The sequence below is a fragment of the Diceros bicornis genome, chromosome 18 (assembly GCF_020826845.1).
Source record: "Diceros bicornis minor isolate mBicDic1 chromosome 18, mDicBic1.mat.cur, whole genome shotgun sequence".
Taxonomy (NCBI): Eukaryota; Metazoa; Chordata; class Mammalia; order Perissodactyla; family Rhinocerotidae; genus Diceros; species Diceros bicornis.
The window spans coordinates 45,300,228-45,320,925 of record NC_080757.1 but is presented as its reverse complement, the minus strand read 5'-3'; the positions used below and the strand labels follow the sequence as shown (position 1 = coordinate 45,320,925).

General features: G+C 36.8%; 2 protein-coding genes across 2 annotated transcripts in view; both read right to left on the bottom strand.

The window, feature by feature from the left end:
* EFCAB3 (EF-hand calcium binding domain 3) overlaps window positions 1–20,698 on the bottom strand; it is a 227,205-nt gene that overhangs the window by 147,904 nt on the left and 58,603 nt on the right. The window lies entirely within an intron of this gene.
* The window catches only part of EFCAB13 (EF-hand calcium binding domain 13), a 331,371-nt gene continuing 321,837 nt past the window's right edge, over window positions 11,165–20,698 (bottom strand). Inside the window, 4 exon segments of the mRNA XM_058561286.1 lie at window positions 11,165–11,523; window positions 11,845–11,949; window positions 12,516–12,569; window positions 19,920–19,973. Of these exon segments, the coding sequence (XP_058417269.1) occupies window positions 11,474–11,523; window positions 11,845–11,949; window positions 12,516–12,569; window positions 19,920–19,973 (263 nt within the window). The 3' untranslated portion in view covers window positions 11,165–11,473.

Below are 20,698 nucleotides of genomic sequence, written 5' to 3'. Positions count from 1 at the left end.
CATCTCCCTTCTCAGGCTTGTCCTCTTTACTTCACGCTATCTACCATACTAGATCCCAGGAACGAGATTAAAAGGTTTCAGTTTGGAACTTTTAGTCTAGCTATTTCCCCATTTAACACTCTCCCGTACTAACACCCCCAAGTTAGTTTAATCTATTGTATTTTTTTTCTAGTAGATATGTTCATTACATACTCAAAGATTGTGAGTGCCTTAAATGAAAAGAATTTGTCTATTTATTCTATATCTCAACCAGAAATACTAACCCAGCAAGCATCTTAAGACTTTGCACATAGCAATATCAACCACTTTAAATTTAACGGTGGAATGGAATGTATTATAATGACAGAATTAGCTTTTATATCAGTATATTTTTCCAGAATTGCAGATGCAGTATATTTTAGGGCAAGAAAAAAACTAGAAACTATGCAAATTATTGGTATTTTCTTATAAAAAAAGAATATGCTATTTATTATTACAGAATCCCATTTTCCCTTTGGGGTAGTTTCCAGTATACACTCTCCATACATTTAATTAGCAGATTTGCACTTTTGGGACTCTTACTACATATAGCACAATGTAATTTTACATAAAACTTCCACGTTGTTGATAACTATCAGTTAACACCTATTGATTAACACAACTGGAAAGTCTTTGTTGAGAGTCTTGAATAGTGGCTAAATAAACATATTATCTAAATAATTCAATTTCTCATTCATTCAACAAACATTTATAGTGTCAAATATCTGTTTGCATTCTTCTAGGCACTAGGTGATACATCAGTGAGCAGCATAGACATGGTTCCTGTCCTCACAGAGGCTTTACTTATTACTGATTTCACTAAATCTAGGTGAGAAGAAACTTGATCTTTCTTTCAGCTTCTCTATCAGACTACACTTTCAGACATCTCTTTTATTTTTTATTCTAAGATAGCAAGGGAAATTTGTGGTGGTTTCACAGGGTCAACACCAAAGGCATAATAGCTAATCATGTATATGAAAATAATGGGAATCATTGAGGGAAGCAGAGTACTATTTATTTGAAATGGGTTTATAAATGCTTATCTTTGCTCCATATGTACAGAATGAGCGCATCTCTAGCCTGAGGATTAAATCCAATAGCTTCTCACCTCAATTTTTTTTGTGGGATTTTTTTTTTAATTGAGGTCATATTGGCTTATAACATTGTATAAATTGCAGGTGTACACTATTATATTTCAGTTTCTGTATAGACTGCATCATGTTTACCACCAATAGTCTAGTTTTTATCTGTCATCATATATGTGTTCCCCTTTATCCCTTTTGCCCTCTCCCCACTCCCTCCTCCTCTGGTCTGTTCTCCATATCTATGTGGTTGTTTATTTTCCACATATGAGTGAACTCATATGGTGTTTGTCTTTCTCTGTCTGACTTATCTTGCTTGACATAATACCCTCAAGGTCCACCCATGTTGTCACAAATGGCACGATTTTGTCTTTTTTATGGCTGAGTAGTATTCCATTGTGTATATATACCACACCTTCTTTATCCATTCTTCTGTTGACAGGCACTTGGGTTGCTTCCACATCTCGGCTGTTGTGAATAATGCAGTGATGAACATAAGGATGCATAAATCTCTTTGAATTGTTGATTTCATGTTCTTTGAATTAATACCCAGTAGTGGGATAGCTGGATCACATGGTATTTCTATTTTTAATTTTTTGAGAAGTCTCCTTACTGTTTTCCATAGTGGCTGCACCAGTTTGCATTCCCACCAGCAGTGTATGAGGGTTCCCTTTTCTCCACATCCTCTCCAACTCTTGTTATTTCTTGTCTTGTTAATTATAGCAATTCTGACGGTTGTGAGGTGATATCTCATTGTAGTTTTGATTTGCATTTCCCTAATAATTAGTGATGCTGAACATCTTTTCATGTGCCTGTTGGCCATCTGTATATCTTCTTTGGAAAAAAGTCTGTTCATATTCTCTGCCCATTTTCTGATCAGGTTGTTCATTTTTTTGTTGTTGAGTTGTATGAGTTCTTTATATATTTTGGATATTAACCCCTTATCAGATATGTGATTTGTAAATATATTCTCCCAGTTGGTTGACTGTCTTTTTGTTTTTGTTGCTGGTTTCCTTTGCCATGCAAAAACTTAATGTAGTCCCATTTGTTTATTTTTTCTTCAGTTTCCCTTGCCTAAGGAGACATGATATTCAAAAAGATACTGCTAAGACCGATGTCAAAGAGCATATTGCCTATGTTTTCTTCCAGGAGTTTTATGGTTTCAAGTCTTTCATTCAAGTCTTTAATCCATGTTGAGTTAATTTTTGTGTATGGTATAAGATAATGGTCTACTTTCATTCTTTTGCATGTGGCTGTACAGTTTTTCCAATATCATTTATTGAAGAGACTTTCCTTTCTCCATTGTACATTCTTGGCTCCTTTGTCAAAAATTATCTGTTCATAGATGTGTGATTTTATTTCTGGCCTCTCACTTCTGTTCCATTGATCTGTGTGTGTTTTTCTGCCAGTACCACGCTGTTTTGATTACTATAGCTTTGTAATATATTTTGAAATCAGAGAGTGTGATATCTCCAGCTTTGTTCTTTTTTCTTAAGATTGCTTTGGCTATTCAGGGTCTTTTGCTGTTCCATATAAATTTTAGGATTCTTTGTTCTATTTCCATGAAAATGTCATTGGGATTCCGATTGGGATTGCATTGAATCTGAAGATTGCTTTAGGTAATATGGACATTTTAACTATGTTAATTCTTCTAATCTGTGAACATGGAATATCTTTCCATTTCTTTATGTCTTCTTCAATTTCTTTTTATAATGTCTTATAGTTTTCAGTGTATATGTCTTTCACCTCCTTGGTTAAATTTTATCCTAGGTATTTTGTTCTTTTTGTTGCAATTGTAAATGGGGTTGTATTCTTGATTTCTTTGTGCTACTTTGTTGTTAGTGTATAGAAATGCAACTGATTTTTGCATGTTGATTTTGTATCCTGCAACTTTACTGTGTTCATTTATTATTTCTAATAGTTTTTTGTGGATTCTTTAGAGTTTTCTATATATAGAATCATGTCATCTGCAAAGAGTGAGAGTTTCACTTCTCCCTTTCCAATTTGGATACATCTTATTTCTTTTTCCTGCCTAATTGCTCTGGCCAAAACCTCCAGTACTATGTTGAATAGGAGTGCCAAGAGTGGGCATCCTTGTCTTGTTCCTGTTCTCAGAGGAATGGCTTTCAGTTTTTCTCTGTTGAGCATGATGTTGGCTGTGGGTTTGTCATATATGGCCTTTATTATATTGTGGTACTTTCCTTCTATACTGATTTCATTCAGAGATTTTATCATAAATGGATGTTTTATATTGTCAAATGCTTTCTCTGCATCTATTGAGATGATCATGTGATATTTATTCTTCATTTTGTTAATGTGGTGTGTCACATTGATTGATTTGCAGATGTTGAACCATCTCTGCCTGCATCCATGGAAAAAATCTCACTTGATTGTGGTGTATGATCCTTTTAATGTATTGTAGTATTTGATTTGCTAATATTTTGTTGAGGATTTTTGCATCTATGTTCATCAGTGATATTGGCCTATAATTTTCCTTTTTTTGTGTTGTTCTTGTCTGGTTCTGGTATCAGGGTAATTTTGGCCTCATAGAATGAGTTAGGAAGCTTCCCCTCCTCTTCAATTTTTTGGAAGAGTTTGAGAAGGATAGGTATTAAGTTTTCTCTGAATGTTTGGTAGAATTCAGTGGGGAAGCCATCTGGTCCTGGACTTTTGTTTTGGGGTAGGTTTTTGATTACTGTTTCAATCTCTTTGCTTGTGATTCAGATTCTCTTTTTCTTATTGATTCAGTTTTGGGAGGTTGTACGATTCTAAGAATTTATCCATTTCTTCCAGGTTGCCCAGTTTGTTTGCATACATAGCTTTTCATAGTATTCTCTTTAATCTTTTGTATTTCCGTGATGTCTGTTGTAATTTCTCCTCTTTTATTTTCAATTTTGTTTATTTGAGTCTTCTCTCTTTTTTTCTTAGTGAGTCTGGCTAAGGGTTTGTCAATTTTGTTTATCTTCTTGAAGAATTAGCTCTTAGTTTCACTGATCTTTTCTATAGTTTTTTTAAGTCTCTATTTCATTTATTTCTGCTCTGATTTTTATTATTTCCTTCCTTCTACTAACTTTCAGCTTTGTTTATTCTTCTTTTTCTAGTTCTTTTAGGTATAGGGTAAGCTTGTTTATTTGAGATTTTATTTCCTAAGGTAGGCCTGTAATGCTCTAAATTTTCCTCTTAGTACTGCTTTTGCTGCATCCCATAAGTTTTGGTATGTTGTGTTTTCATTTTCATGTGTCTCTAGGTATGTTGTGATTTCTCCTTTGATCTAATAGTTGTTCAATAGCATGTGGCTTAGTTTCCACATATCTGTGACTTTCCCAGCTTTTTTCTTGTAGTTGATTTCTAGTTTCATAACATTGTGGTTGGAAAAGATGCTTGATATGATTTCAGTCTTAAATTTATTGATGCTTGCTTTGTTTCCCAACATATGGTCTATCTTTGAGAATGTTCCATGTGCACTTGAGAAGAATGTGTATTCTGCTGTTTTGGGGTGGACTAGTCTATATATATCTATTAAGTTTATCTGGTCTAGGGTTTCATTTAAGGCCACTGTTTCCTTGTTGACTTTCTGTCTGGATGATCTATCCATTGATGTAAGTGGGCTGTTAAGGTCCCCTACTATTATTGTGTTTCTGTCAATTTCTCCCTTTAGGTCTATTAATAGTTGCTTTACAAACTTTGGTGCTTCTGTGTTAAGTGCATATATATTCATAAGTGTTATGTCTTCTTGCTGGAATGTCCCTTTTATCATTATATAATGGCCATCTTTGTCTCTCATTATCTTTCTTATCTTGAACTCTGCTTTGTCTGATATAAGTATGGCTACACCTGCTTTCTTTTGCTTGACATTTGCCTGGAACATCATCTTCCATCCCTTCATTCTGAGCCTATGTTTGTCTTTGGAGCTGAGATGTGTTCCTGGAAGCAGCTTATTGTTGGGTGTTGTCTTTTAATCCATCCAGCCACTCTGTGTCTTTTGATTGGTGAATTCGATCCTTTTACATTTAGAGTGATTACTGATATATAAGGGCTTAATACCGCCATTTTATTTCTTGTTTTCCAGTTCTTATATATTTCCATTGTTTCTTTTCCCTTGTGTTTCTGACAGCCATTTCAGTTTGATAGTTTTCTCAGTTTTCTCTTTATTTATGATTTGTGACTCTGCTCTGCTTTTTTGTTTTGTGGCTACCATGAGGTTTGTGTAAAAGATCTCATAGATGAGATAGTCCAATTTCTGATAGCCTCTTATTTCCATTAGCCTATGCATGTTTTATCCCTTTCCTCTTCCCCTTCCATGTTTTTGTTGTCACAAATTATTCTTTTTTTTTGTTGTGAGTTTGTGACCAAATTGAAGTGGTTATAGTTATTGCTGATGCTTTCTTTCCCTTTATCCTTTATTTTATAATTAAATGTTTGCTAACCTATTCTTATGGAGAGCTTCAATTTTCTCTGCCCATTTATCACCTTGCTCAAAGCTTTGTAAACCTTTGCCTTTTTGTTGCAGGTAGGAGGGCTCCCTTCATCATTTCTTGTAAGGCAGGTCTAGTGGCAATGAACTCCCTCAGTTGTTGTTTGTCTAGGAAAGCTTTTATTTCTCCATCATATCTGAAGGATAATTTCGCTGGATAGAGTATTCTTGGCTAATTGCTTTTGTCTTTCAATATTTTGAATATATCATTCCACTCTCTCCTAGACTGTAAAGTTTCTGCTGAAAGCCTGATGGGGGTTCCTTTGTAGGTTATTCTCTTCTCTCTTGCTGCCCTTAATATTTTTTCTTTGTCATTGACTTTTGACAGTTTTAATATTATATGCCTTGGAGAAGGTCTTTTTGCGTTGATGTAATTAGGAGTTCTATCAGCTTCATGTACTTGCATGTTCAGTTCCTTCCCCAGGTTTGGGAAGTTCTCAGCTATTATTTCTTTGAATAAGCTCTCTGATCCTTTCTGCCTCTCTTATCCCTCGGAGATACCTATAATCCTTATGTTACTTTTATAACCAAGTTGGATATTTCTTGAAGAATTTATTCATTTTTAAAAAATCTTAGTTCTCTCTCCTTCTCCACTTGGATCATTTCTAGGTTTCTATTTTTGAGCTCACTGATTCTCTCCTCCATATGGTCTGCTCTATTTTTGATGCTTTCTACATTATTTTTTAAATCTCGTTAATTGTGTTCTTCATATCTAGAATTTATGTTTGGTTTTTTTTTTTTTAGAGCTTCAATCTCTTTGGTGAAGTATTCCTTCTGTTCATTAATTTTATTCCTGAGCTCACAGAACTGTCTTTCTGAGTTTTATTGTAACTCACTGAGTTTCTTTAAGATAGCTATTTTGAATTCTCTGTTAGATTGTAATCTTCTGTGATTTCAGGTTTGGTTTTTGGAGAGTGGTCATTTTCTTTCTGTTCTTCTGTGTTACTGTAGTTCTTTATGGTGTTTGATGAATTGATCCTCTGCTGGCACATTTGTGGTAGTAATCACGTTTTCTTATTTGGGTAAAGCTTTAGTTACTTTTGTTCTGGTCACCTGGGTCTCATATTCCTCCACTGGCTCTCCATGCTTCCATGCTGCTGTCCTGTGCACCACCTGTGCTGCTGTTGCTGGGTTGTCTTGGTTTGCTGGTCTCACTGCTGCCAGGGGTGCTGGTGTCACAGGAGTCATTGTCACTTGTGAGGGCCTGGGGACCCAGGGACTTGCATGCAGCCCCCGCTGCTGGTGGAGCTGGTGTTGGGGTTGCCACCACTGAGGGCTGGGTCATCAGTTCTGCTGTGATTCTTGATGCTTCTGGTCATAGAGTCCACCTGCCACTGCTGGGGAGGGGGGCAGGTGATTTTTTTTCTGTTCCTGCCCCATCTGCTAGTAGTTGTGCCAGTTGGGCTGCTTTGTGTTTGTGCAGGCCAGGCTGCCACCACTCAGTGGGGAGCATTCACATGGGTGGGGCCACCAAGGCTTGGTGGGCACTCTCGTGGGCTGGGCTACTGCCGCCTCCACTCTCAATCATGCTGCCACTGCGTGAGGATCTGTGTCCTGGATCACTGCTGCTGGGGAGGGAGAGAGGGTCGCTCCCCTAGTTCCACTGCTTCCTTGGGGTCCAGTCCACCCACTGTCAGATACACAGGTGCACGGATCTCTCAGGTGTCCTGTTGTGCTGCATAGGGAATCCTCTGTTGATTAATGGATGTCTATTTAGTTGTAACTGGAGAGGGAAGAGACAAAGGGAACAACTCACTCTGCCATGATGCTGACATCACTCTCCTCGCCTCTCAATTTTTAATTGGGGATCTCAGTCTGGGTTTCAGTTATTTAATTTTTTTCTCAGAAAAATAATAGGTTGATCATTTTGTTGGCTAGGGTAGTTTTTCAAAATGTTTTTTTTTACTATCAACAGTATTTATTTCCTCTTTTTCTTGGAAATCTCACTAAAATGAAAGTAAAGGAATAATAATTTTTCACACTCACAAAGACAACAATATGGGAGAGGAGATAGTGAAAAAGAGACTTCAAAAATATTTGGAAATTAAAACACAGGTAAGGGTCTGGTAACTAATTTAGCAGAGCTGAAGAAATTATAACATGAAAGCCTATGTTGTTGATAGTTCTGTCGAGTCGATTCTGACTCCTGGCTACCCATGTACAGTAGAGCAGAACTCTGCCCAGTCTTTATGCCCCATCCTCTCATCTTCTGTCACTATACCACACAATGCTATTCATAGGGTTTTCATGGCCAATTATTTTGGAAGTGGGTGGGCAGGTCCTTCTTTCTATTCTAGAAGCACCACCGAAACCTGTCCACCATAGGTGACCCTGCTGGTATTTGAATATCCATGGTATATCTTTCAGCAGCACAGCAACATGCAGCCACCAGGGTATGACAACTGAGGTGTGGTTCCCTGACTGGGAAACAAACCTGGGCTGTGGTGGTGAGAGTGCTAAATCTTAACCACTAGACCACCAGGGCTGGCTATGCAAGCCTATGAGGGGATACTAATGAAAAGTGGCATAATTTACATAGAAGAATCCTAAAAAGTTTCATGATACAGAGAGTACCAGGGATGAGATGAAGGGATGAACATAAGGGAACTGCCTGGAAGTCTGTTAACAACCTTCCCCTCCCCTGCCAGTTTCTACCCCTTCTTTCATTCCCATTTCCTCTAAATTCTACTCCACCATCACTCCCCTCCCCAATACCCCTAAAAAACTAGAAATTTGTTCTCTGGAGACATGAGAATCTCTGGACTCTGGGAAGCTAGCCACAGTAAATGTTAGGTAAGAGGATGAAAGTGGGGCATCAAGTGCATGTTTATAAGCTGAAGCGGTATCCCCAGCCTCCTTCTCCATTTTACTTGGAGAGTACCAATAATGAGATATGTAGTCATCAGGCAGGTGATTGACAGGTTCTTCTCTGGAGTATCCAAATGGCCCCCAGAAAAAAAGACCTTTGGATACTGACATTTGGAAATTCTCCAACGAAAAGGTTGGGTCCCTACCTTCATCTTACCAAGAAATCTAACAGTTGACAAGCACCATCCATGTATACAAAACTTTCAATAGGCATTTAATGCCACCAGTGATGAATGGCATCCAGGCAAAGATAACTAGATATTTGAGGAAGGTTTCCAAAATAAAAGAGAGATCTAAAGAAACAAATATATAAACACAAAGAGCCTGGAACAAATAAAGATAATGTAGGGAGGAAAAGGAAACATCAAATAAACTAAATAACACTCTCACAGAAATTAGAGAAAATATTACACCCAAAACATAAGAATAAGATATTCTAAAAAGCAAACAATCAGATAACAAAATGAGTTCTTGGAAATAAAAATACAATAGCAAAAATTAATTGAATAGGAGAGGTGGGAGATAAAATTGAGGAAAACTTTCAGAGATAAGAGCAAAAAGACAAAGAGCTAGGCAACTTGAAAACCAACAGGTTCAAATCTGATCAACAGAAGCTCCAGACAGAGAGTACAGAGAATACAGAGAGAAGGAATTTATAAAGGGAACAATATAAGAAGAAATGCCCATGCTGGAAAGATTTCCTTGGAAGTGATCTGTGTGTGTGTGTGTGTGTGCATGTGTGTGTGTGTGTGTGTGTGTGTGTGTGTGTGTGTGTGTAGTTAAGAAATAAAACTAAACAGGAAAAGCAGAGAATTTGATGGCCTTGTGAAGATTTTCAGCCCAGATTTTCATTTCCTGGGTGGTTTAGGAAACCTCAAATTATGACTTTGATTATAATTAAAATGTCTCTGACAGATAGTAAACTCGAGGGAACAGGAAGTAAAACAAACCCTTTCTGGAGGAATTTCAGGTCTCAAAGAATTCTCACAAGTAATTTTTCAATGACATTGAACAGCATACAGTAAATAACCAAACAGAAGGAAACAAGGACACCATAATTAAGAATGAGAATAAACTACAGAGAGAGAGAGAGAGAGAGAAGAACCACAAACAATTCATTTATTGGAATTATGAGACCAAGATTGTAAGATAACTATGTAAACTTGAAAATATTTGTAGGGAACAGAAAACTAAAAAACCTGACCTACTAGATTTGAAAGAGAACTAAGTAGAATTTTTAGAAATTAAGAATACAAAAGAAAAAAAAACAAAATAAAAGAATACAAGACAAAATATTACAAAAAGAATACAAAGAACAAAATCAAGAGCTCAATAAATAGATACAATAGCAGGCTAGACATAGCTAAAGAGGTAGTGTATTGGAAGTTGAGTCAGGCAAAATTATCCACAATGGAGCACAGGAAAAAAAAATATGGAAAATACTGAAGAGAGGTTATGTGTCATGGAAGATAGAAGAAGAAGTAATATACATTTAACTGGAGTTCCAGAAGAAAAAAACTATGAGATAGAGACAATATTGGAAGAAATGATGGCTGAGAATTTTCCGTATCTGATGAAAGATTCCAATTTTCAGACACAAGAAGCCCAATGAATCCCAAGGAAAATCAATGAAAAGAAATCCATTCCTATCTTTCACATCATGGTAAAACTCTAGAACTAAAGACAAATGTTTTAAAAGCAAAAAAAAAAAAAAAAAAAAGAGTATCCTCCAAGGACCAATAGATTCACAGTTGACTTCTCATCACTTCTTGTCAGCTACAGTAGAAAGCAGAAGATAGTGGAATGATGTCTTTAATATGCTGAAAGAAAATAACTGTCTACCTAGAATTCTAAACCCAGGGAAAATATCTTTCAAGAATAAGGGTAAAATAAAGATATTTTTAGGCCAAAAAAAACTCCCCCAAACCAGTGTTTGTCACTAGCAGATTCTCAATAAAGGAAATTACTCCAGGCAGAGGAAAAGTTAGCCCAAATGAAAGGTTTGAGGTGAAAGAAAGAATGAAGAGGGAAGAAAAGGTAAACATGTGGGTAAATCTGAATGAACATTGGCTTTATAAAACATAACTACTAATAATGTTTTGCTGAGTTAAAAGAAAACAAGATAGTATTAAAAGACATGAAACAACATTAATGTAGGGAAGGGGAAAAATGGAGTTAAAATGTTCTTAGGTCCTTGTATTACCTAGGAGGAAATGAATTTGGAGAGGCACTAATCTGCAAGTTTATATCATTTTCTTTAGCAAGGCTTAGCAATAGAAGTGGAGATTTGAATGACAGGATTGATCAAATGTTGGAAGTTTTATAGAGCAAGTTTGACAAAGAGAGTAGTTGGACAGTGAAAGAAGTAAAGTTAAAAGAGTACCATACTGGAAGGAAATGAAGAAATGCAGGGATTATTATTTTTGATGAATATGAGGGGTACACTTCTTGGTAATAAAAGAAAGAAAATTGGAAGGCTATTTTAAAGAGAAGGTAAAACACTGCTGTTTAAGGTTCCTAGTGTAGAGAAGAGAAGAGACCAGGAAAGGATAACGTGAGCCAGTGCCAAAACACAGGGGGAAGGGATCAGGAAGTTGCTATATCACAAAGGTATAGAGGATTTGTTGGTTCGTAACCTTGTGTGCTTCTCAGGTAAAATCTGAAACCGTACAGGTACTATATACCTGCCCCTGTACACGGAGGGCAGGGATAGACTGAAGAAAAAGGCAGACCACTCCAGACTGGTAGGTGGCAGTTTTAATAAGCAAGGGAACTTACATACAAGGCTTGTCCCGGGCGGTTGCAAGATGAGTTGATTTCCACAACCCCCCCACCAGAATCTTAAAGTTTATATAGAGGCCTTCACTGGATTCAGTCAAGTATACTGTGAAGATGGTCTCAACAACACATTACTCCCTCAAGTCTTCGTCCTTGAACATGGCTCTCACTGTGGGAATGGTGGGCAGAGTGTATATTCCAAGGGCAGGGGAGAGGATGAGGAGCCTCCAATTGCCCAGGTCCAGCTCCCGGGTCAACCAGTGGTCATGTCCTCTCGATTGCTTTCTCTAAGGGAATGTATAGCTGGGTGACATGATTTTTAAAAAATATTTAGATCATGAAATTCATCTAAAATTAGCAAACTCTTCTTTATAGGTAATAAGCCCTCCAACTTCTTTCAAGTAAAGAATTATCAGCTATAACTCACTCTAGCACATGTACCATGCACTCTGAGATTACTGAAAATACACTGAATCAAAAGATTTTTTTCTGTTGGACTGGGTTCTTCTCTAAGATTTAAAAAGTCGTATCAGCACCAAAACAGATCTAGTTCTAGGAATTTTCATACATAAGCTTGTAAGTCTAAATTTCCCTAAAAGGTCTAATAATATCTATGATGCTCACCATCAGCTGGTAGGTTTTCTGATAAATCTTTAAGATTCTTATCTGGGAACTTGATGTTCATGTTTTCCAAAATGTTTTCCAGGTTACTGACATCAACTTTCCCACCTAAGGGAAAGAATCAGGAATACAAGGGAAATTTAATGACTTCCCTAAATGAGAAAATTTCAATTAACCACTATGCACCGTGGCTATCAGCAAAAATATCAATGACCCAACATGTTCAAGAGCAAGGTGGACAAAATGGAATTAGGGTTGTAACTTCTTCCTTGGTCTTGAGGACAGTCTTACAAAGTACAAATTCATTCTCCAATGAATTACAATGGTGGAGACAACAACTGAAAACTTCTTTTTGGTAGGTAGGGCATAAATGCTCAGTTTAGCTCCTTCAGTTACTGAAATGCCCTGAACAACTATCAATTCTTTACTTCACATTTTCTAGGTAGACCCAGATTTAAATATGCTTTCCAACTAAAATTTGACAAAAGCTAAACTTACTAAGCAGCAAAATGAAAGAGTATTTGAAAAAGGCAGCATATCTATTTGAAAGAGCAAAATTAATATAGAATCAATTCATATGAGAGGTGGTAAGATCCACAAGACAATAACTAGACAATAATACAAATGTGAGACAGGAGAATCTTATTTATCTTTCTTCTTGTCATGCTTCTTACCATTGAAAGATTTCACAACATCTAGCAATCTATTTTCATATACATTTCCATCATCTGTAAGAAAAGGCACAATTGACATCTCAGATAAAGGGATACAGAGATTTAGGGAAACAGTACAAAGGTATCATTTCACAAAGATACTTTAAATGATTTGCCTTAGAAATAACCTTGATTTTTGCCCTCCAATGAGTTTGAAACCATGGAATGGAGAAAACTCTGAATGCTGTGTCTGAATGAATGCAAAGCCAATAATTAGTGGCAAACACCATAATGGAATATGAACATGTCTTTCTTTCACCTTTCTTTGACTTTTCCCTCTTTCTCCTACCCTCCTATTCCTTCCACCCTCACTTTTTTTCTTATATCTCTCAGCTTAACTTTTAGTTCTGAGGGTGGAACCAAACATAATAATATAAATTTTTATATTCAATGGCAGGCTTCAAGAAAGTAGAGTTGCTGATGCCCAAAGAAAGAACTAAATTACACTTTCCAAAGGAAGAACAAGGTTATGCTAAAATTTCTTAGATAATCATTCTTTTTTTTTTTTTTAAGTTTTTTTATTTTTTATTTTTTTCCTCCAAAGCCCCAGTAGATAGTTGTATGTCATAGCTGCACATCCTTCTAGTTGCTGTATGTGGGACGCGGCCTCAGCATGGCCGGAGAAGCGGTGCGTCGGTGCACACCCAGGATCCGAACCCGGGCCGCCAGCAGCGGAGCGCGCAAACTTAACCGCTAAGCCATGGGGCCGGCCCATGATAATCATTCTTTTTGTTGTTGTTTTTAAATTAGGATATCTAATAGGTACAGCTTTTTTTTTTTTTAAGTTGTCTTAAAAACACAGGACTAACCTTCCTCAAAAACTCTAATAGTATTTGAAATACTTACCATCAACTTGCAGATTTTTCACCAGTTCCAAGTATTCTTTAGGTGTGAATTCTATCCCAATGCCTTCCAGAATATTTTTCACATCTTTGACATTAACTTTTTCTCCTTCAAAAAACAGAAATGTCAAGTGTAGTTGACAATATTAAAAACTATCTAACTACTCAAATATATGAAAAAAAAATTGTCAATGTTTATACATCACCATCTCCAAAAGACAAAGGCACAATAAGACCTGCCCAGTGGAGTAAAGTGCAAGCAGAGAATTAGAACTTATCCTCGTGACCCTAGGGAAAGATGTACTTTCATAACCTTGGGGATAAGAAAGCACAGTTCTCAGTAAATTGGGGATTTAGATAATTGTCTTATAAATTAGAATATAAAGGTTAACATAATATTGCTCTCTGTTTTTCCCAAAGTTATTAGATTATTTGACCATTATCCTAATTTTTGCTTCAACTATTATTGTGGTGATCTAGGTCAAGGATTGGCAATTTTTTTCTGTAAAGAGCCAGATAAATATTTTAGGCTCTGCAGGGTATATGGTCTCTATTGTAGCTACCCAACTCTGTTGTTGTAGCACAAAAGCAACCATTAATAATACATAAAGAATATGACTGTGTCCCAATAAAAATTTATTTATAAAAATAGGCAGAGGGCTAGATTTGGTCCAAGGGCAGTAGTTTGTTTATCACTGGTACAGATTTTGACTTTTTCAGTGGTGAAGATTTGAAGTATATTATTATTGGCATACATTTTAGAGGATATAGGACTTGCTACTAAGAAACGAAAAAAACATTTTTTTGATTCAGATAATCCAAAGACTGACTTTGGACAATCAGACACAAGCACTTGTAACAACACCCTTGAAACCACCATCTAGGTGAAGAAATAGAACATTGATAGCACTCTGGAGGTCTTTCATACTCTTTCCAATCCCTATCCACAATCTTTGTCTAGAGATAATCACTATCCTGACTTTTTGGAAAATGATTTCTTGCTTTTCTTTATACATTTATCACCCAAGTTGGTATGCTTAATCACTATAGTTTTGCTTTTTTTCAAACTTTATAAATGAAATCATATACGTCTTATTTTCAGTGATGTACTGAGAGGATGGTGGCTATGGGAGTGGTCCACTCTGGGTGCAGGTCATGGGGGGTATATTACTTGTAGAGAACTTAAAAATAATAATAACACCAATTAAAAGTAAGTCTACCTTTTACTATCACCACATGCTGGCATTTCAAATAATGTCATTCATAAATACTTTTCCCTACCAGAGTGGATTGTTCCCACTGCATCTCCCTGCCTTTGTATGCCACTTTTGTGTCTGGTTGATTTTTTTTAATTGAGGTGAAATTTACATAAGATAAAATTAACTATTTTAAAGTGTGCAATTCAGTGGCACTTAGTACATTCACATTGTTGTGAATCATCTTTATCTAGTTCCAAATATTTTTATCACCCCAAAAGGAAACCCCATGCTTATTAAGCAGTCATTCCCCATTGTCCCCTCCTCCCAGCCCCTGACAACCATAAGTCTGCTTTCTGACCTCTGGATTTACCTATTTCTAGTCTCTATGATTACCTCTTCCTATAAAGGGAATCATACCATATGTGACCTTTTGTGTCTGGTTTATACTACTAAGCATAATATTTTTCAAGTTAATTCACATTGTGACATGTATCAGTACTTCATTTCTTTTTGTAGCTGAATAATATTCCATTTTATGGTGTTATGGGCTGAATTGTATCTATTCAATATTTATATGTTGATGTCCTAACTCCTAGTGCCTTATAATGTGACTGTATTTGGAGACAGGGTCTTTAAGGAGGAAATTAAGGTAAAGTGAGGTCATATGGGTGGGCCCTAATCCAATATGACTGGTGTCCTTATAAGGAGATTAGGACACAGACAACACAGAGGGATGACCATGTGAAGACACAGTGAGAAGGCAGCCATCTGCAAGCCAAGGAGAGAGGCCTCAGAAGAAATCAAATCTGTCAACACCCTGATCTTGTACTTCTAGCCTCCAGAATTGTGAGAAAACAAATTTCTGTTGTTTAAGTCACTCAATCTGTGGTATTTTGTTATGGCAACCCTAGCAAATTAATACATACGGATATAGCCTGTTTTATTTATCCATTCATCATTTGATAGACATTTGGGTTGTCTTCATTTTTTAGCTATTATGAATACTGCTGCTATGTATATATAACTAGCATCGGAATTGTATATACATAGCATGGTTCTATGACGTGCATTTGTTCAATTTTAGGAGATAATATCAAACTTTTTTCCATAAAGGTTATACCAATTTACACTCCTATCAGTAGTGTATGAGGGTTCTATTGCTCCACATTCTCACTGTTATTGGTATTGTCAGTGTTTTAAATTTCTGCCGTTATGGTGGGGTGGTACTTATTTCTTGTGATTTCTACCTGCTTTTCTCACAAAATGTATAAAAAGTGTATATATACATAACAGTTAAGAATCAATGAATGACTTGAACAGCAGATTATATATACCTGAAGAGAAAATCAAAGAACTGAAAGATAAAGAATTCTGCAGAATCAAAAAATGATGAGAAAAGGAAATAAAAATTACAAAAGAGAAGTTAAAAGATATGGAGAATAGAATGAGAAGGTTTAACAAATGTTTAAACAGAATCCTAAACACACGTAGTAGAGAAAATGGAGGAGACCAAATTTGAAAAGATAATGAATGAGAATTTCATAATCAATGAAGTCATGAATACCAAAATAAAGTACAATATATACCAATCATGATAAATGAAAAAATCCACACCCAGACACCTTATAGCAAAAATATAGTCAAGAGAGGATTTTATAGCTTATTTATATTTTACTTTTTAAAGGTGTACAATGTGATGATTTAATATACATATACATTGTGAAATGATTACCCCAATCATCCATCACCTCACACAGTTACCATTTCTTTTTTTGTGGTGAAACTCTTAAGATCTACTTTCTCAGCAACTTTCAGGTACGTATACAATTATTAACTATAATTACCATGCTGTACATTAGATCCCCAGGACTTATTGGCCATATAGCTGGAATTTTGTACCCTTTGACCAACATCTCCCCATTTCCCCCAACCCCTGGCCCCTGGTAACCATCATTCTACTCTGTTTCTATAAATTCAGCTTTTTTAGATTCCACATATAAGTGAGATCATACAGTATTGTCTGTCTCTGTCTGACGTATGTCACTTAGCATAATGTCCTCCAGCTTCATCCATGTTGTTGCAAATGCAAATGGTAGGAGTTCCTTCTTTCTTATGGCTGAATAATATTCCCTTGTGTATGTACGTATGTTTCTATGTGTGTGTGTATTCAACCCCTTTTTTTTTATCCATTCATCTATCAATGGACACTTAGATTGTTTCCATGTCTTGGTTACTGCAAATAATGAATATGTGGGTGCAGATATCTCTTCAAGATACTGATTTCATTTCCTTTGCTGGGTCATATGGTAGTTCTACTTTTAATTTCTTGAGGAACCTCCATACTATTTTTCATAATGGCTGTACCAATTTGCATTCCCACCAAGAGTGTACAAGGGTAGCCTTTTCTCCACACCTTTGCCAACTCGTGTTATTTCTTGTCTTTTTGATAATAGTCATCCTAACAGGTGTGAGATGATATCTCACTGTGGTTTTGATTTGCAGTTCCCTGATGATTAGTGATGTTGAGTACCTTTTCATATACCTGTTGATCATTTGTATGTCTTCTTTGGAAAAATGTCTATTCAGGTCCTTTGCCCATTTTTTTAACTGGGTTATTTGTTTGCTATTGAGTTGTATGAGTTCCTTATATGTTTTGTTTTTAACCCCTTATCAGATATATGGTTTGTAAAGGGGATTTCTTCCATTCCATAGATTGCCTTTTTATTTTGCTGATTGTTTCTTTAGCTATACAGAAGCATCTTAGTTTGAATGTAGTCCCACTTATTTATTTTTGCTTTTGTTGCCTGTGCTTTTGGTGTCCTATCCATAAAGTCATTGTCAAGACTAAAATGAAAGAGCTATTCCTAGGTTTTCTTCTAGGAGAAACAGGTCTTCATGACTTCAGGTCTTACATTTAAGTCTTTAATCCATTTTGAGTTGATTTTTTGTGTATGGTATAAGATAAGGGTCCAATTTCATTCTTTTGTGTGTGAATATCCAGTTTTCCCAATACCACTTATTGAAGAGACTATCTTCTCCCCATTGTGTATTCTTGGAGCCCTTGTCAAAAATTAGTTGACCATATATGCATAGTTTTGTTTCTGGGCTCTTGATTCTGTTCTGTTGGTCTATGTGTGTGTTTTTACACCAATACCATAGTGTGTATCTACTAGAGGTTTTTATTTTTGTAATATAGTTTGAAATCAGGAAGTGTGATTCCTCCAGCTTTGTTCTTCTTTCTCAAGATTGCTTTGTCTATTTGGGATTTTTTGTGGTTCCATACAAATTTTAGGATTGTTTTTTCTATTTCTGTGAAAAATGTTATTGTAATTTTGATAGGGATTGAATTGAATCTGTAGATCACTTTGGGGAGTATAAACATTTTAACATTAAATCTTCTGATCCATGAACATGGGATATCTTTCCGTTTATTTGTGTCCTCTTCAATTTCTTTCATCAATGTCTCATAGTTTTCAGTGTATAGATCTTTCACTTGCCTGTGTAGTTGCAAGGGCTGGTTGTAGACACATGTAGTGGTGGGCGGCAGGGCCAGCAGCAAGGGCCACTGGCAATTGCGGGAGCTCTGGCTGTTGGTGTGCAGTCTTGTGGCTGTAGGCCCTTCCTACTGGCATGTGCACAGCAGTGGATGTTGGTGACAGGAGTCTGGTGGGGGTATACAGGTGCATTGCTGGAGGGGCTAGCCACTGGAGAGCCCAGTGGTGCAGGCCAGTGACAAGAGATGGGTCTGGAGTCGGGTGCACAAGCAGCTTTAGGGACGTTGGCTATCAGTGTGCACTTCTGTAAGCTGGAGGATCCCACCATGGGACCACACATGGCAGTAGAGGCCAGTGATGAATGTTGGGCAGCAGTTTACAAGTGCACAGCTGGAGGGGCTGGCCACAAGTGTGCAAGGGGGGGGCTCAGCCTGGGGGTCTAGGCTGGCGTCTTGCACTCTCTCAGCCACAGAGACCTGGGCTGGATGCTGGTGTGGATCCCAGGCACTGACAGGGGGAGGAAGCAGATCGGGATTCAGGCAGCTAGGGTCTGTAAATGAGAATGCCTGTGGGGCGAGACTCGTGAAATATGCAGGGCATCTGTGATGGCTGTGCTGCCCGATGTTTTCTTCAGTGTTGAAAGCTGATGGGGTCCTCTGCAGAGCAGGTCACTGAACTGAAGTTGCTCCCATTGCATGGCTGATATCGGCAGGTCCTGTGCTTCTTCCTTATTCCTAATTGTCTCTATATGTCTCAGCTTTGTTGGTCCCTGGGTGGGGTGAAATCAAAGTGGGGCCTTCATGCATGAAAGGTTGGGGAAGCTGGTCACTCACCCCACTCTCCATTTCCTGCTAGGGGAACTCTGTCTAGCTGGGGAGTTCTCTCTTTGTGCTGAGCAGTGCCACCTGGGGCATGGGATGATGCAGGCAAAATGAAGGTGTTCTTTCTTCCTTTTTAGCACAGTTATTCTCAGGTTTTTAATTCCACTGGGTTGCTTTAGTTTCTTAAGTGGACTCCTGAGCTCTCCTATAACTGTTTTTCTTGGTGGATAGCTGTCTAATTGTTTGTCTTTGTCAGGGGATGGAGGCTGGAGTCTCCTAATTCACCATCTTGGTGATGTCACTCTCCAAACACGACTAACTTTTATATGTTGATTTTGCATCCTGCAACTTTGCTGAGTTTATTAGTTCTAACAGTTTTGGGTGGAGTCTTAATGGTTTTCTATATATAAGATCATGTCATCAGCAAACAGAGACAATTTTACTTCTTCCTTTCCAATTTGGATTCCTTTTATTTCCTTTTCCTGCCTAACAACACAAATATACATATACAGGAAACTGGATGAATAAATTATGGTATATTTGCAAACAGAATATTTATAGCAGTGAAAAGAAATAAACTACAATAAACTATAAAATCTTAAATTACATAATTATCTTTAAAAGGCAAGTTATAGAACACTGCACATTATTAGTGTTAGAATTAGGGTTAGGGAACACCGCACATTATTTATGATAGCATTTTTATAGTCAAATGAAGCAAAATGAAAGAATATGTTATAACATAGGTAATAAAACTATGATTTTTTTAAAAGAAGAATAAACAGTATGAAATTCAGGATCTCAAATAGTGGGGAGACACGGTGATGGGACAGGGGAGCAACCTTGTGTTGATGCAATGATATTGGAAATATTCGAGTTATTTTGCTGATTCATGGAGTCATGGATTTTAGTACTATGCTGATGGATTTATGTGTTCACTGAAAAGACAAGATGGGAAAATATAATTAAAGAATTAGGATTTTAATCTTTATGATAAATTTTAACTTGCCTTTAACTGCTTTCACATCATTCATCACTTTTTTCAGAGAAACATTTCCATTAGCTGTAATACAAAGCATAAAAAATTCAGAGAGTAACACAGAACTTAGAAAAAATTGTGAACTAGGGCCCAATGAAAGTCCATATATTCTACTAAATTATTTGTGTTCACCTTAAATTTATATTTCCTGGTTTGAGTGCTTGATTCCTAATTAGTAAGAATGACAACAGTGTTTGGCCCATACCCCTTGACCACAGGGTCTGACCGTGACAAATGTACTATCTCCAGTTCTTAGGTCTTCAGATATTTTCTTATAAGCATGGTAAAAGATACTGTTCATAAAGGTCAGTTGGGTTTTTTTTGTTTGCTTTTTTTAAATTTGTTTGTTTTTTGGTGAGGCTTTACATCTTGCACAGATACTGAGCTGGGGGCTTTGGATCTTCCATCTATTCCCAATAAACTTTCCTTTAACGTCTGCAACTTATGCGTCTATCTCAAAATGGTGGTGACGTGGTTGCTAGATACTTGAGGAAATATTAATGATGTTCTACTACTCCCTATTAGGGATACTTTTCTTTCAATCATTTCTGGCTCTCTTTGTTATTCATTCATTCATTTTCCCCCCTGCTTCTGAGTGTGTTTCTCTCAACCATTTTCTGGCCTGGTAACAGTATGAATATCCTCTCAGCATTTCTTATAGTTGAGCAGGATGATAATTTCAGATGAATAAAAATGACAAAAGGCAGGATTTCTTCTTACTTTAAGACGAAGTTCTTCTCCATGGTTCT